General features: G+C 59.7%; 1 protein-coding gene and 1 pseudogene across 1 annotated transcript; both read right to left on the bottom strand.

The window, feature by feature from the left end:
* Window positions 1-103: 103 nt before the first annotated feature.
* LOC146542001 (uncharacterized) lies at window positions 104-6,720 on the bottom strand (annotated as a pseudogene).
* Window positions 6,721-8,670: 1,950 nt separating this feature from the next.
* On the bottom strand, window positions 8,671-12,127 carry LOC109364148 (uncharacterized). Its single transcript, XM_085215077.1, has 8 exons — window positions 12,007-12,127; window positions 11,789-11,850; window positions 11,215-11,368; window positions 10,757-11,013; window positions 10,473-10,558; window positions 9,832-9,956; window positions 9,590-9,701; window positions 8,671-9,283 (listed from the first exon to the last, which is right to left on the bottom strand). Exons 1-8 carry the CDS (start codon window positions 12,125-12,127, stop codon window positions 8,671-8,673), a joined length of 1,530 nt encoding a protein of 509 aa, XP_085071203.1.
* Between the last annotated feature and the right edge of the window lie 3,413 nt (window positions 12,128-15,540).

Genomic DNA, 15,540 nt, shown 5'->3' with positions numbered 1-15,540 from the left:
CTGCCAGGCTAGGAGCCGGCCGGCCGGTCGGGAAGGCACTGAAAGGCCGAAGGCCGGCTGGCTGGCCGGCCCCGGTAGCCCTGCCAGAGCAGATCCCTCGTGGCTACCGTGCCAGAAGTGGCAGCCTGGTTGGTCTGCCTTGAGGCTCCGTGCGCAGGCTGGGCTCAGACCTGGACTCAGGCCGGCCCGGGTAGCCCTGCCAGGCCCAACGCCTCCGTGCCGGTTGGGGGGGACCTGCCAGGGACCTGGCTGGGTAGTCCAGCCAGGCCAGAAGCATCCCAGCCGGCCTGGGAGGCCCGGCCAGGCCAATAGGCAGCCAACCAGGGGGACCTACCAGGAAAAAAGCCGTCCAGAGACCCTGCCGGGCCCATAGCTGGCTGGCAGGCTGGCCAGCTGGCCGAGCATGCCCTGCCAGGCCAGAAGACTCCCGGCCGGCTTGGGAGGTCCTGCCAGGTTAAAAGCCAGCTGGCCGGCCCGGGGGCCCTGCAGGGTTAAAAGCCGGTTGGCCGGCTGCTCTAGGTAATCCTGCCTGGTTAGGAGCATCCCAGCTGCCTGCGGGTGCCCTGCCAGGCCGATAGCTGGGGGAAAGGCCTGACAGGACAAAAGCCATCCAGCTGACTGAGCCGGGTTGCTTTGCCTGGCCAGAAGCCTCCCGGCCAACCAAGGAGAGCTGCCAAACCAAAAGCCCCTGGCCAGCTGGGGGCCTGTGCCAGGACAAAAGCTGGCCGGCATGAATGTGGGGACCCTGGCAGGTCAAAAGTTGGCTGGCCAGCTGGACCAAGGCGTGGGTAGGATGTGCCTTCCTGTGGGCTGGGGCTTTGGTCTTCAGAGGCCGACACTTGGGAGACCCCATTTCTTTCCTTATGGGTGGCAGCAATCCAGATGTGTTGGCGGAAGACTCCTCAGGCAGGCTGTCTCACACCAAGTGCTGATGCTGCCATCTGCTCCGGTGCTTCCTGCACTGGCCCCATCTTCCTTGGCCTCTGCCTGAGAAGTTTCACTGAGTCATATGCCAGTGGGAGCCTGGATGGTCTGCCTTGCGGCTGAGTAGACAGGACTCAGCCCTTGAGGAAGATCTACTTGTATCGTTTATGAAAGCTGTTGTTGGCCTCAAGGTGACCTGAGAGCATGAGGCCTTGGCTTTCTGCAATTTGGGCACGGCACCCTCACGATGGGCTTCTTCTGCTCCCTGTGCTTCACCAGGGAAGGTCACACGTTTTGCAGCCAGCCTGGGAGCCCCGGCCAGGCCAACGGCTGGCCAACCATGGGGACACTAGCAGGAAAAAAGCCGGATGGCCATCCAGAAACCCTGCCAGGCCAATAGCTGGCTGGCCGGGGGGACCCAGCCAAGCAAAAAGGCGGCCAGCTGGGGGGCCCTGCCAGGTCAAAGGCCAACGGGCTTGTGATCCAGCTAAGACAAAAGAGACGCTGGATTTCCTTTGGCATCAAGTAAAGCATCGTGAGACGCTCTGATGCCCTCTCACAATTCTTTCTCCCTCCACCAGCAAAAGAGCTGGCGTAACAAGACGCAATGACACTGTCCCAGGCATTCTGGACATGTTTAAAGGCTAGGCCCATGATAAGGCTTTATTGACACTTTTGCCCCTCTACATTTCACTCTAGATCTCCTTGTTTGGCCTGGAGAAGGGAAGGCAGCGGGGTGACCTCACTGCAGCCTTCCAGTACATAAAAGGAGCCTGCAAACAGGAGGGGAGTCAACTCTTTGATAGTGTAGCTCACGTCAGGCCAAGGGAAGTGGTTTTGAGTTGAAGATGCGATGTCAGATGGGATTGTTCTTTCCAGAGAGAGTGGTGAGATGCTGGAATCGGCTGCCCAGAGAGGTTGTGGATGCCCCGTCCATCCCTGGAGGTGTTTAAAGCGAGGCTGGATGGGGCCCTGGGCAGCCTGGTTTTGTATTGGATATGATGCAGATGGGATTCATGCATCTGTTTTGCAACCTCCAGTTGAGTTCTGCCTGTCCTGGGCACCCCATGCCCACATCAGTGTGGGTAGGGTGTGCCCTTCCTGTGGGATGGGGCTTTGGTCTTCAGAGACTGACTCTTGGGTGACCCCGTTTCTTCCTTTATGGGTGGCAGCAATACAGAGAGTGTCAGGAAGGCCACAGGTGCCACCCGGGACACCACCATGTCCAGCAGCCAGGGGGCCTGCAGGGGAGAAACGGGGAGGATGTGGGACATCCTCGTCACGGCTGAGGCACTGGGGACACGAGGAGCCCAAGGCAGGGAGAGCTGACAGCAGCACAGCACCTGCACGGCCCGAGGAGCTGCCAGGTCCTGGTGGGCCGTGTGCGGGCACAGCAAGGTTCACGGCTCTGCCTGGGCCAAGGAGAAACTGCTGCTCACCTTGAAAGCAGCTCTTCTGAATTTCTCTTTCCCCGACACCTTTAGGAGCACAACAACGTTCTCCCCATTCTGCAGGCAGCCGGAGAGCGGGGCCATGGTGCTTTGGATGCCGGTCCTGAGTGTCTCCCAGCTCAGAGAGGCAGCTGCGGCCGCCTTGCAGTATTTCAGGGGCTCTCCCTTCCTGCCAGGCCAAAAGATGTCAGGCAGACTGACCAGTCTAGCCCTGCTAGACCAGCGGGCACTGCCAGGGCAAAAGCTGGGCAAATGCCTGACAGGAGGTCCCTGCTAAGTTAAAAGCCACATGGCTCTTCCAGGCCCAAAGCCGTCCAGCCAGCTGACCCGGGTAGCTTTGCCATGCCAGAAGACTCCCGGCTGGTGGGCGGGCCTGCCAAGGCAAAAGACAGCTGGACGTTTGGCCTTTGGGGCCCTGCTTCCAAAAAGCCGGCTGGCGGGCCAGGGGGACCCTGCCAGGCCAAAAGATGTCAGGCTGACTGACCAGTCTAGCCCTGCCAAGCCAGAAGACTCCCAGCTGGCGTGGGAGGCCCGGCCAGGCCAACAGCCAACCAAGCAGGGGGACCCTACCAGGAAAAACGCCGGCTGGCCAGCCAGGTATACCCTGCCAGGCCAATAGCTGGCTGGGCAGCCGGCCGAGGAAGCTGTGCCAGGCCAAAAGCTGGCAAGCCGACTGACCCGGGTAGCCCTGCCAGGCCAGAAGCATCCCAGCCGGCCTGGGGGTCCCTGCCAGCTTAAAAGCCTGCTGGCCGGGCATGGGGCCCTGCAGGGTTAAAAGTTGCCGACTGGCCTGGGTGATCCTGCCTGGCCAGAAGCCTCCCAGCTGGACGGGGGTGCCTGCCAGGACAATAGCTGGCTGGCCAGCCAAAGTGGGGAGCCCTGCCTGCCCAAAAGCCGTCCAGCCAACTGACCAGGGTAGCCCAGCTATGCCAGAACCCTGCAGTCCGGCCGGGTGGCCCTGCCAAGCCACAATCTGGTTGGCCGGTCAGAAGGTCCCTCCCCGGCCAGAAGCTGCACTGCCAGTCAGGGTGGCCCTGCCATGCCAGAACCCTACAGGCCGGCCTGTGGGGCCCTGCCAGGCCAGAAGCCGGCCGGCCGGCCAGCTCTTGTAGCCCTGCCATTCCAGAAGCCTCCCGGCAGGCCAGGGAGTCCCTGCCAGGGGAAAAGCCAGCCGGCTGGGGGGGCCCTGCCAGGCCTAATCTTCTTAGCCCTCTGCCTGAAAAGTTTCAGTGATTCGGAAGCCAGAAGTTTCAGCCTGCGTGTTCTGCCTTGGGACTCCGTGGACTCAGCCCTGGGAAAGATCTCTGAGCCTTGATGAATGCTGGATAGGTGGTCGGTGGGCCCCTGCCAGACCAAAAGCCAGCTGGCTGGCCCAGATGGCCCTGCCAGGTTAAAAGCTGGCTGGCCAGTTGGGGAGCCCCTGCCGGGTGACAAGCCTTCTGGCTGGCGTCCCCAAGTAGCCATGCCAGGCCAGAAGTCTCCCGGCTGGCCGGGAGGACATACTAGGCCAAAAGCCAGGGTCCCAGCCAGGCCATAAGCTTGGCAGGGCCGTGACGGGCCAAAGGCTGGCCAGCCGGCCCAGCGGACGCTACCGGGCCAAAAGCTGGCCAACTGGGAGCCCGGGGGGACCCTGTGATGTTTAAAACCGGTGGCCCTTCAGGCCCTGCCAGGCCAAAAGTCTCCTGGCTGCTGAGGGGGCTGTACCAGGCCAAAAGTTGGCCGACCAGCACGTGGGGACCCTGCCAGGTCAAAAGCCTTCTGGGCAGCTGGACCAAGGCGTGGGCAGGATGTGCCCTTGCTGCGGGGAGGGGCTTTGGAGTTTGGAGGCTGACACTTGGAGACCGCGTTTCTTCCTTTATGAGTGGCAGCGATCCAGAGCGGTTGATGGAAGACTCCTCAGGCAGGCTGCACTCAGCACCAAGTGGTGACGCTGCCATCTGCTCCGGTGCTTCCTGCAGTGGCCTAATCTTCCTTGCCCTCTTGCGGAGATGTTTCACTGAGTCGCATGCCAGTGGGAGCCTGGATGGTCTGCCTTGAGGCTCCGTAGACTCAGCCCTTGAGGAAGATCTTCTTGAATCTCTTCTGAGAGCTGTTGTTGGTGAGGCCTTGGCTTTCAGCAGTTTGGGCATGGCCCCCTCACGATGGGCTTTTTCTGCTCCCTGTTCTTCGCCAGGGAAGCTCACATGTTTTGCAGCCGGCCTGGGAGCCCCGGCCAGTCCAATAGCTGGCCAACCGTGGGTACACTATCAGGAAAAAAGCCGGCTGGCCCGCCAAAGACCCTGCCAGGGGGCGGGCCAGCCGGCCGAGGATGCCCTGCCAGGACAAAAGCTTTCCAGTCAACTGACCCTGCCAAGGAAGCCCCGCCAGGCCAGAAGATTCTCTGCTAGGTGGGGGGGCCCTGACAGGCCAAAAGCCAGCCGGCCGACTGACCTGGGTAGCCCTGCCGAGCCAGAAGCATCCCAGCTGGCCTGGGAGCCCTGGCCATGCCAATACCCAACCAACAAGGGGGACCCTAGCAGGAAAAAAGCCAGCTGGTCGGCTAGAGACCCTGCCAGGCAATAGCTGGCTGGCCAGCTGGCCTTGGAAGCCCTGCCAGGCCAAAAGCTGGCAAGCTGACTGACTCGGACAGCCCTGCCAAGCCAGAAAACTCCCAGCCGGCCTGGGGGCTCTGCCAGGTTAAAAGCCAGATTGTCAGCCAGGGAAGACCTGCACGGTTAAAAGCTGAGTTGCTGGCTGGTCTGGGTGATCCTGCCTGTTAGAAGCATCCCAGACAGCCGGGGGGCCCTGCCAGGCCAATAGCTGGCTGGCCAGACAAACGGGGAAGGCCTGACAGGCCCAAAGCCATCCAGTCGTCTGACCTGGTTAGAATTGCCAGGCCAGAATCCTCCCGGCCGGTCCGGGAGATCCAGCCAAGCAAAAAGCTGGCCAGCTGGGGGGCCCTGCCAGGTCAGGTGCTTCTGGTGGACATCAGCCAGAACGGCGCCACGTTTGGACGGGCTCCTCAGCGGGGGAGGTTTGCTTTTGGCAATGGAGGCGGTGGCCGTTTGCCCTGTCCACGAAGCCAGCAAAAGCTGAATCCCCCCTCCTACCTGGCAGGGACTCCCTGCGGGGCTTGAGGTGGTGCTATGAGGCTATGAGGTTTGAGGCCAGGTGAAACACGGGCCACCGCAGAGTCACGGTCCCATCCTCGGTCCGGATGTCTTTGGAGACGGTGTCAAAGGAGCCGAAGGTGGGAATCCAAACCCCCTGCAAGTGGAAGAGAAAGGAAGGGCGGAAGGGTTATGGGACGGCTGGAGGAAGAGCCGCAGGGGCTCCAAGGTAGGGACAGAGCTCAGGAGCCCTCTCCCCCTGTTCAGAGGCACGAGCCATGGCATCGCGAATGACTTTGGGAGGGGGCTGCACGGTCCTCTCCTTCCCCTCGCCTCCCAGATGCAGCACAGCAGGCGGGGCAGAAGCAGCCTCATGGGATCCAGAGGCTTCCAGAGAGCGGGATCAGCCGTGAGACACGGCAGTGCCCAGCACAAGTGATCGTGCATTTGCAGGAAGGCCGTGGGATGCCCAGCTGAGAAACGTGGGGGGAGTTTCCTGCTTTGTGTGGAGGGGAAGACTGGGAGGAAGTCCAGGCTGAGCTGGACAGGGAGAGGAGGAACCCGACAGCCAACACACCTTCTGCCCCAGGAGCTGCTCCCGTACGTAGGCGGCCACCGCATCCCAGACGGCAACTCGCTCTGGAGGGCAAAGGAAAAGCAGGTCACACTCTGCATCTGCCGCTTCCCGGCAGAACTCAAATCAGAAAAAAAGAACTCAATCCAGAAAGCAGAGACAAAAGTGCTCAGCCCATCCTGAAGATCAGGATGGCACACAGAGCACCAAAAAAGAACACACCTCCATGCAGAGAGCCCTGACAGGGGGCAGCCAGGCCTGAAGTGAGGTGCGGGAGGGGTGGAAGTAGGCTCCAGGCCTCAGCCAGACAAGTGAACTGCTTCCACCTGTTCTCCACAGCAGAACCAGGTCTCATGAGTTTAGGCCTGCCGGGCCTAAACTGGCTGGTTGGGTGAGCCCTGCCAGGCCTGATCTTCTGAGCCCTCTGCCTGAGAAGTTGGAGCGATCCAAAGCCAGATGTGGCAGCCGGGATGCTCTGCCTTGGGGCTGCGTGGAGCGGCTGCACTCAGCCCTTGAGGGAGATCCTGAGTCTTTGGAAAAGCTGGCCGACTGGCTGGGGAACCCTTACAAGGCCTGAAGCCTCCTGGCCGGCCAGTTGGGCCAGGCCGAAAGCCGGCTGGCCGTTCAGGGGAGCCCTGCCAGGCGAAAGGCGGCCGGCCGGCTGGCCCACGTGGCTCTGCATCTCCAGAGTCCTCCAGGCCGGCCGGGGGCCCTGCCAGGCTAGGAGCCGGCCGGCCGGTCGGGAAGGCACTGAAAGGCCGAAGGCCGGCTGGCTGGCCGGCCCCGGTAGCCCTGCCAGAGCAGATCCCTCGTGGCTACCGTGCCAGAAGTGGCAGCCTGGTTGGTCTGCCTTGAGGCTCCATGCGCAGGCTGGGCTCAGACCTGGACTCAGGCCGGCCCGGGTAGCTCTGCCAGGCCAAGCGCCTCCGTGCCGGTTGGGGGGGACCTGCCAGGGACCTGGCTGGGTAGTCCAGCCAGGCCAGAAGCATCCCAGCCGGCCTGGGAGGCCCGGCCAGGCCAATAGGCAGCCAACCAGGGGGACCTACCAGGAAAAAAGCCGTCCAGAGACCCTGCCGGGCCCATAGCTGGCTGGCAGGCTGGCCAGCTGGCCGAGGCAAGCCCTGCCAGGCCAGAAGACTCCCGGCCGGCCTGGGAGGTCCTGCCAGGTTAAAAGCCAGCTGGCCGGCCCGGGGGCCCTGCAGGGTTAAAAGCCGGTTGGCCGGCTGCTCTAGGTAATCCTGCCTGGTTAGGAGCATCCCAGCTGCCTGCGGGTGCCCTGCCAGGCCGATAGCTGGGGGAAAGGCCTGACAGGACAAAAGCCATCCAGCTGACTGAGCCGGGTAGCTTTGCCTGGCCAGAAGCCTCCCGGCCAACCAAGGAGAGCTGCCAAACCAAAAGCCTCCTGGCCAGCCGGGGGCCTGTGCCAGGACAAAAGCTGGCCGGCATGAATGTGGGGACCCTGGCAGGTCAAAAGTTGGCTGGCCAGCTGGACCAAGGCGTGGGTAGGATGTGCCTTCCTGTGGGCTGGGGCTTTGGTCTTCAGAGGCCGACACTTGGGAGACCCCATTTCTTTCCTTATGGGTGACAGCAATCCAGACGTGTTGGCGGAAGACTCTTCAGGCAGGCTGTCTCACACCAAGTGCTGATGCTGCCATCTGCTCCGGTGCTTCCTGCACTGGCCCCATCTTCCTTGGCCTCTGCCTGAGAAGTTTCACTGAGTCACATGCCAGTGGGAGCCTGGATGGTCTGCCTTGAGGCTGAGTAGACAGGACTCAGCCCTTGAGGAAGATCTGCTTGTATCGTTTATGAAAGCTGTTGTTGGCCTCAAGGTGACCTGAGGGCATGAGGCCTTGGCTTTCTGCAATTTGGGCACGGCACCCTCACAATGGGCTTTTTCTGCTCCCTGTGCTTCACCAGGGAAGGTCACACGTTTTGCAGCCGGCCTGGGAGCCCCGGCCAGGCCAACGGCTGGCCAACCGTGGGGACACTAGCAGGAAAAAAGCCGGATGGCCATCCAGAAACCCTGCCAGGCCAATAGCAAAAAGGCGGCCAGCTGGGGAGCCCTGCCAGGTCAAAAGCCAACTGGCTTGTGATCCAGCTAAGACAAAAGAGACGCTGGATTTCCTTTGGCATCAAGTAAAGCATCGTGAGACGCTCTGATGCCCTCTCACAATTCTTTCTCCCTCCACCAGCAGAAGAGCTGGCGTAACAAGACGCAATGACACTGTCCCAGGCATTCTGGAGATGTTTAAAGGCTAGGCCCATGATAAGGCTTTATTGACACTTTTGCCCCTCTTCATTTCACTCTAGATCTCCTTGTTTGGCCTGGAGAAGGGAAGGCAGCGGGGTGACTGCAGCCTTCCAGTACATAAAGGGAGCCTACAAACAGGAGGGGAGCCAATTCTTCGATAGTGTAGCTAACGTCAGGCCAAGGGGAAATGGTTTTGAGTTGAAGATGGGATTGAAGATGGATTGAAGATGGGATTGTTCTTTCCAGAGAGAGTGGTGAGATGCTGGAAGCAGCTGTCCAGAGAGGTTGTGGATGCCCCGTCCGTCCCTGGAGGTGTTCAAGGCGAGGCTGGATGGGGCCCTGGGCAGCCTGGTTTTGTATTGGATATGATGCAGATGGGATTCATGCATCTGTTTTGCAGCCTCCAGTTGAGTTCTGCCTGTCCTGGGCACCCCATGCCCACATCAGTGTGGGTAGGGTGTGCCCTTCCTGCGGGGTGGGGCTTTGGTCTTCGGAGACTGACATCTGGGAGACCCCGTTTTCTTCGTTTATGGGTGGCAGCGATCCAGAGCGGTTGCTGGAAGACTCCTCAGGCAGGCTGCACGCACCACGAAGTGGTGGCGCTGCCATGTGCTCTGGTGTTTCCTGCACAGGCCTGGTCTTCCTTGCCCTCTTGCGGAGAAGTTTCACTGAGTCGCATGCCAGTGGGAGCCTGGATGGTCTGCCTTGAGGCTCCGCAGACTCAGCCCTTGAGGAAGATATTGAATCTCTTCGGACAGGTGTTGTTGGCCTCAAGGAGATCTGATGGGGTGAGGCCTTGGCTGTCTGCAATATTCGCGCCGCACCGTCACAATGAGCTTTTTCTGCCCCCAGTTCTTCATCAAGGAAGCTCACGTGTTTGGTTCCCGGTGCTCGGCGCAGGTCTTGTTGGCTTGATGTTCCTGCCTCCCCCTGCAGCTGGCAGCTCACCGGCTGCTCCTGGTCTACAGGCACTCTCTGGATCGCTGGCAGCAGACTGAAAGGACAGAGCGGGAGGGGTCCGCGTGAGTGGCTGATGGCTTGGGGGCCGCATGCTGCAAGCCTGAGCCAGGAGCCTCGGTGCAGCGCAGCCCTCCCCACTGACTGCTCAGCGGCTGCCCCGTGGCTCTCCTGAGATGCACAGAGGGGCCAGCCGTGTGAGCTGGGGGGCTCCTGGCGTCCCCCATCCCCGCACGGTAGGTGCTGCGTTCTGCACTGTTGGGCGGCCACAAACAGTGACCCTTTGGGGTTGGGGAATGGGCTCTCGTTGGGTCACATCCCAGCCCGGAGCCTCCAGCCTCACCTGGACGTGGAGCTCTCCTTCAGCAGTAAGCTCCTTATCCGTCTGAAGTGTCCTCCATCAATGCTGTCTGTGCTCAACCGTTTGATGAAGGTTGGACGGCCAGCAAATCTCACTGGAATGGGGAAGGCAGAGGAGATTCACCATCAGCCCTTTAGCTCACTCACAAGGCTGATGGTCAGCAGGGGATTTCCCATCTCAAGTATGTTGCCCGTGCCGCGGAAAGGAACTGGCAGCTGTTTTACCTTTCTTGCCCTGGTCAAGAGGTGGCAAAGTGGCTTCTTTCTTTGGCGTCTCCTGACCAGAGATGCTTCCTGAAGACTTGCGGCGTATTGCGGGTGGTGGTCTGGGTGCAAACTCCATTTGAAACCTGCACGCAAGGAGAAGACAACGACCGGTGTGATGCTGCGCTCCAGCAATCCTTGTTGCTCTCTCTGCTGGACTGCTACCAGGCCTATTTTCATGCTGCATTAAGCACACTACGTTCTCAAGTCTTGAGCAGGGTCAGTCGGGATAGGTGAGGGGGAAATAGTTTCAAAGGGCAGGAGGGAAGACTGAGATTGGGTATAAGGAAGAAGTTTTTGACAGAAGGGTGGCGAGGCACCGGAACATCTTGCCCAGAGAGGTGGTGGGTGCCCAGACGGGCATTCGAGGTCGGGCTGGACCAGGCTCAGAGCAGCCTCATCTGGGGGTAGGTGTCCCTGTTCCCTGCAGGGGAATGGGACTGGGTGCCCCTTCCAGCTGGGGTTCCTTCCAGCTCAAATCATTCTAGGATTCTATGACATATGCTGATGGGCAGGACAGTCATGGACACAAGGAACAAGCGCTCCGGAACGAGAGCTGAGCAGCTGCATCAAGCAGCAGCCACAGCCACCACCGTACTCACGTGGGAAAGACGACAAGGCAGCCAGAGTGCACCAGGGAGGCCACCGGTGCCACCCGAGACACCACCACGTTCAGCAGCCAGGGGGCCTGCAGGGGAGAAACGGGGAGGATGTGGGACGTCCTCGTCACGGCTGAGGCACTGGGGACACGAGGAGCCCAAGGCACGGAGAGCTAACAGCAGCACAGCACCTGCACGGCCCGAGGAGCTGCCAGGTCCTGGTGGGCCGTGTGCGGGCACAGCAAGGCTCACGGATCTGCCTGGGCCATGGAGAAACTGCAGCTCACCTTGAAAGTAGCTCTTCTGAATTTCTCTTTCCCTGACAGCTGCTCCAGGAAGTCAAAGAAGAATTTCATTTGGAAGGTCAGTCCGTCTATGAGGAGCACGCCGATGTCTTTTAGGACAACAGCAACGTTCTCCCCATTCTGCAGACAGCCGGAGATCAGGGCCACGGTGCTCTGGATGCCGGTCCTGAGTGTCGCCCAGCTCAGAGAGGCAGCTGCGGCCGCCTTGCTGTATTTCATGGGCTCCATCTTCCTAAGGACTGAAAAAATGCGAGGGACAGAGTTGATGATACGGTTGATTTTCTGCAGGTGCTTCCCTAGAAGTGCTTCTGGTAGACATCAGCCAGAACGGCGCCACGTTTGGACGGGCTCCTCAGCGGGGGAGGTTTGCTTTTGGCAATGGAGGCGGTGGCCGTTTGCCCTGTCCACGAAGCCAGCAGAAGTTGAATCCCCCCTCCTACCTGGCAGGGACTCCCTGCGGGGCTTGAGGTGGTGCGTGGCTATGAGGTTTGAGGCCAGGTGAAACACGGGCCACCGCAGAGTCACGGTCCCATCCTCGGTCCGGATGTCTTTGGAGACGGTGTCAAAGGAGCCGAAGGTGGGAATCCAAACCCCCTGCAAGTGGAAGAGAAAGGAAGGGCGGAAGGGTTATGGGACGGCTGGAGGAAGAGCCGCAGGGGCTCCAAGGTAGGGACAGAGCTCAGGAGCCCTCTCCCCCTGTTCAGAGGCACGAGCCATGGCATCGCGAATGACTTTGGGAGGGGGCTGCACGGTCCTCTTCTTCCCCTCGCCTCCCAGATGCAGCACAGCAGGCGGGGCAGAAGCAGCCTCATGGGATCCAGAGGCTTCCAGAGAGCGGGATCAGCCGTGAGACACGGCAGTGCCCAGCACAAGTGATCGTGCATTTGCAGGAAGGCCGTGGGATGCCCAGCTGAGAAACGTGGGGGGAGTTTCCTGCTTTGTGTGGAGGGGAAGACTGGGAGGAAGTCCAGGCTGAGCTGGACAGGGAGAGGAGGAACCCGACAGCCAACACACCTTCTGCCCCAGGAGCTGCTCCTGTACGTAGGCGGCCACCGCATCCCAGACGGCAACTCGCTCTGGAGGGCAAAGGAAAAGCAGGTCACACTCTGCATCTGCCAGTTCCCGGCACCACTACCGCTGCCAGGCGGGAGCCAGGCGGCAGATGGAAAGTGCCGTCTCCGTGCCAAGGTTGGCTGCAGCACCGCTCCTGTGCTGGCCGTGGACCCGTGTACCTTTGGTGTCGGTGCATGTGGGACTGGAGGCACGCCCCGCTGCGGGGCTAACCTCGCTCCTCCTGTTCCGCCTCGCGCTGGCGGGTCGCTCCTTGTTGGCGACAGCCATGCCGGAGCTCATCCTTCAGATGCGTCTGCTCTCTGCCAGATGCTCCTTCAGGATGCGGGACCCACCGCCGCGCTCTGCCTTTATACCCCTCCCGGGTGCCCGTGTCACAAACGTCACCATGGCGACGCGATGACAGCGTGGCCGGTGCTGGCTGCTGCCCATTGTGACGCTGGCACCGGCAGCCTGCTGCCCGGCCTGTCTGGGAGTGCTGACCCCTCTCTGCTTTCTCTTTTCTTTGCTCTCAATGTACTATTACTTGTTTTCCTTTAGTGGCCGTCGCCTGAATCGATTTTCAAGCAGGTGATGCGGAAACAAGTCCTGTTCCAAAGGGCTCTACCTGTAACGTTGAAAGCCCGTTGTCAGAAAGTTGCTTCGTTTTGGCTGGAAGTCGTTGATTCCTTGTTGGAACACCCAATAAATGACCCGGCATCCATCCTCTGCGTCACTGTTGTGACTCCATGGCTCCCGTGACCCTGCCGGGCAGGGAGTGCTTTGTTTGTGGGATCCCAGAGATTCGCTTTCCTCGCAGCCTTCCAAGAGGGATGAGACATTTCACACGGACATTGTGGGCAGTGTTGGAAATATCCAAATAATTTTTCCGGGACGGTTTCTCTGATAAAGCAGATTTTATTCGCAATTGCAATGGCGGGCCTCCCGCAAGCAGGACAGCACTCAGAAAACAGTGCTCCATCTTTTATCCCCTATTGCCCGACGCTGATCTCTTTCTGCCCTGGTTCCTCACTGGCTGAGTACTGCAGGTTCACACTCTTTCACGACGCTTCACTCATCATACAAATACCAAGTAAACACAAATCTTTGCCGCCCACACCCAAATATCTTGATTGGTTAATTGCCTTCTAACCATCGCTTTCTTAACAAACATTTGGTCGTAACTTTCGGGTGTCTGTTTGACAACAGAAACATAAACATGGCCTCTTAATTGTTTAATTACCCCCCTAACACTTGTGCCCCTTCTACACTGGTCATTGTTCTGGTCATCCGTCTGTCCTAGCATGGAGATAAGCTCGGAAGGAGGATGGAGGGGAGTATCTTGGAGCCTGCACACGGCATCCTCACATTCCCACAGAGTGGGACAGCTCTGCCTCGTGTAAAGCCCTGACTCCTTGAAAGTTTCTTACATGTATTTCGCTTCTGCCGGTCTAATGAACAACCTTACCATGGGTCTCCTAGTTCAGAACACTATACCCACCTTGTTTAGAACATTTAACATCTATTGCAGCTTTATGAGAAAGAATTTGTTAGGTAAGTTGGGAACTATGTTTCTCAAATACGTTACTAAGACGTATATGGTATTCTTACTTTCCACATCAACTGTTTCCAAGGACGTGTTACAGCTTAATTCCTTAGATCGATTGCCCTTTTCAATGTTTCAGTGCAGAAACAATACCTTCATTTTCCACACAGGCAATCATCAGCACAAAGATGGTCAGGTAAGAGTAGGAGAAGGAAAGAGACAAAAGTCCCACGAAAGAACAAACAGAAAGCCTAGCTACAAAGACAGTGCTACAGCACTACAACTCACAACAGGTTCTTAGCCACAGAAGCTTTCCCTTCCCCTCTTCCACAATACGATTCAATCAAAGCCCAGGCTCCTCCCCTAAAATGAGCTGCAATTAATCCATGTCACAGAAGCCAGTTGCCAATACAAGGCTTATGCTGTCAGCTCACGGTCACCAACAATCCCTCCAACACAGCATTTCTACTGCCAAACCTAGCTAATTTCTCAACTGCAATGCACTTACAGAAGCTATTACTGGCTTCATTGCTGCTGAGAGTGGCAAAGGAACCCAAGTCAGCCTGACAGCTCTGCATCGCTCGCAGCAAAGCTGCACGAGCAAACTAAAAGCTCTCAGCCGCAGAAACTGAGAAACATGCTTCACTCCTGACTTGCACAGCTAAGGACAGAAGCACCTCCACACTGCTTGGCCTCGCCAAGGAATGCACACAGCTCTCAGTGCCACCATTCACACACACGCTCAGCTCACCCTACAACTAACAACTGCCACTGAGTGATGCTCAAAGCCACAGACCCTCAGGGGCCTCCTCAGACCCAGCCCACAAAGTCTAAAGCAGAACCCTTCACCCCAAACGGCGATTGGATACAAAGGCAACAGCAGACACGCTCTGCTGGTTCCCCCCAAAAGGCAAAGAACTCAATCCAGAAAGCAGAGACAAAAGTGCTCAACCCATCCTGAAGATCAGGATGGCACACAGAGCACCAAAAAAGAACACGCCTCCATGCAGAGAGCCCTGACAGGGGGCAGCCAGGCCTGAAGTGAGGTGAGGGAGGGGTGGAAGCAGGCTCCAGGCCTCAGCCAGGCAAGTGAACTGCTTCCACCTGTTCTCCACAGCAGAACCAGGTCTCATGAGTTTAGGCCTGCCGGGCCTAAACTGGCTGGTTGGGTGAGCCCTGCCAGGCCTGATCTTCTGAGCCCTCTGCCTGAGAAGTTGGAGCGATCCAAAGCCAGATGTGGCAGCCGGGATGCTCTGCCTTGGGGCTGCGTGGAGCGGCTGCACTCAGCCCTTGAGGGAGATCCTGAGTCTTTGGAAAAGCTGGCCGACTGGCTGGGGAACCCTTACAAGGCCCGAAGCCTCCTGGCCGGCCAGTTGGGCCAGGCCGAAAGCCGGCTGGCCGTTCAGGGGAGCCCTGCCAGGCGAAAGGCGGCCGGCCGGCTGGCCCACGTGGCTCTGCATCTCCAGAGCCCTCCAGGCCGGCCGGGGGCCCTGCCAGGCTAGGAGCCGGCCGGCCGGTCAGGAAGGCACTGAAAGGCCGAAGGCCGGCTGGCTGGCCGGCCCCGGTAGCCCTGCCAGAGCAGATCCCTCGTGGCTACCGTGCCAGAAGTGGCAGCCTGGTTGGTCTGCCTTGAGGCTCCGTGCGCAGGCTGGGCTCAGACCTGGACTCAGGCCGGCCCGGGTAGCCCTGCCAGGCCCAACGCCTCCGTGCCGGTTGGGGGGGACCTGCCAGGGACCTGGCTGGGTAGTCCAGCCAGGCCAGAAGCGTCCCAGCCGGCCTGGGAGGCCCGGCCAGGCCAATAGGCAGCCAACCAGGGGGACCTACCAGGAAAAAAGCCGTCCAGAGACCCTGCCGGGCCCATAGCTGGCTGGCCAGCTGGCCAGCTGGCCGAGCAAGCCCTGCCAGGCCAGAAGACTCCCGGCCGGCCTGGGAGGTCCTGCCAGGTGAAAAGCCAGCTGGCCGGCCCGGGGGCCCTGCAGGGTTAAAAGCCGGTTGGCCGGCTGCTCTAGGTAATCCTGCCTGGTTAGGAGCATCCCAGCTGCCTGCGAGTGCCCTGCCAGGCCGATAGCTGGGGGAAAGGCCTGACAGGACAAAAGCCATCCAGCTGACTGAGCCGGGTAGCTTTGCCTGGCCAGAAGCCTCCCGGCCAACCAAGGAGAGCTGCCAAACC

The sequence above is a fragment of the Meleagris gallopavo genome, unplaced genomic scaffold (assembly GCF_905368555.1).
Source record: "Meleagris gallopavo unplaced genomic scaffold, MGAL_WU_HG_1.1 scaffold_4, whole genome shotgun sequence".
NCBI classification, from domain to species: Eukaryota; Metazoa; Chordata; class Aves; order Galliformes; family Phasianidae; genus Meleagris; species Meleagris gallopavo.
Note: the sequence above shows the minus strand (reverse complement) of the source record. Positions and strands in the feature narration are given on the sequence as shown.

What these genes read in the sequence shown, in the direction of transcription:
- LOC109364148 (XM_085215077.1), bottom strand. Translation starts at nt 12,127, where the DNA reads ATGAGCTCCGGCATGGCTGTCGCCAACAAGGAGCGACCCGCCAGCGCG. An exon ending in TGCCTTGTCGTCTTTCCCAC is followed by an intron (nt 9,957 to 10,472) that starts GTGAGTACGGTG and finishes CCTTGCGTGCAG; the next exon opens with GTTTCAAATGGAGTTTGCAC. An exon ending in TCTTGACCAGGGCAAGAAAG is followed by an intron (nt 9,702 to 9,831) that starts GTAAAACAGCTG and finishes TCCCCATTCCAG; the next exon opens with TGAGATTTGCTGGCCGTCCA.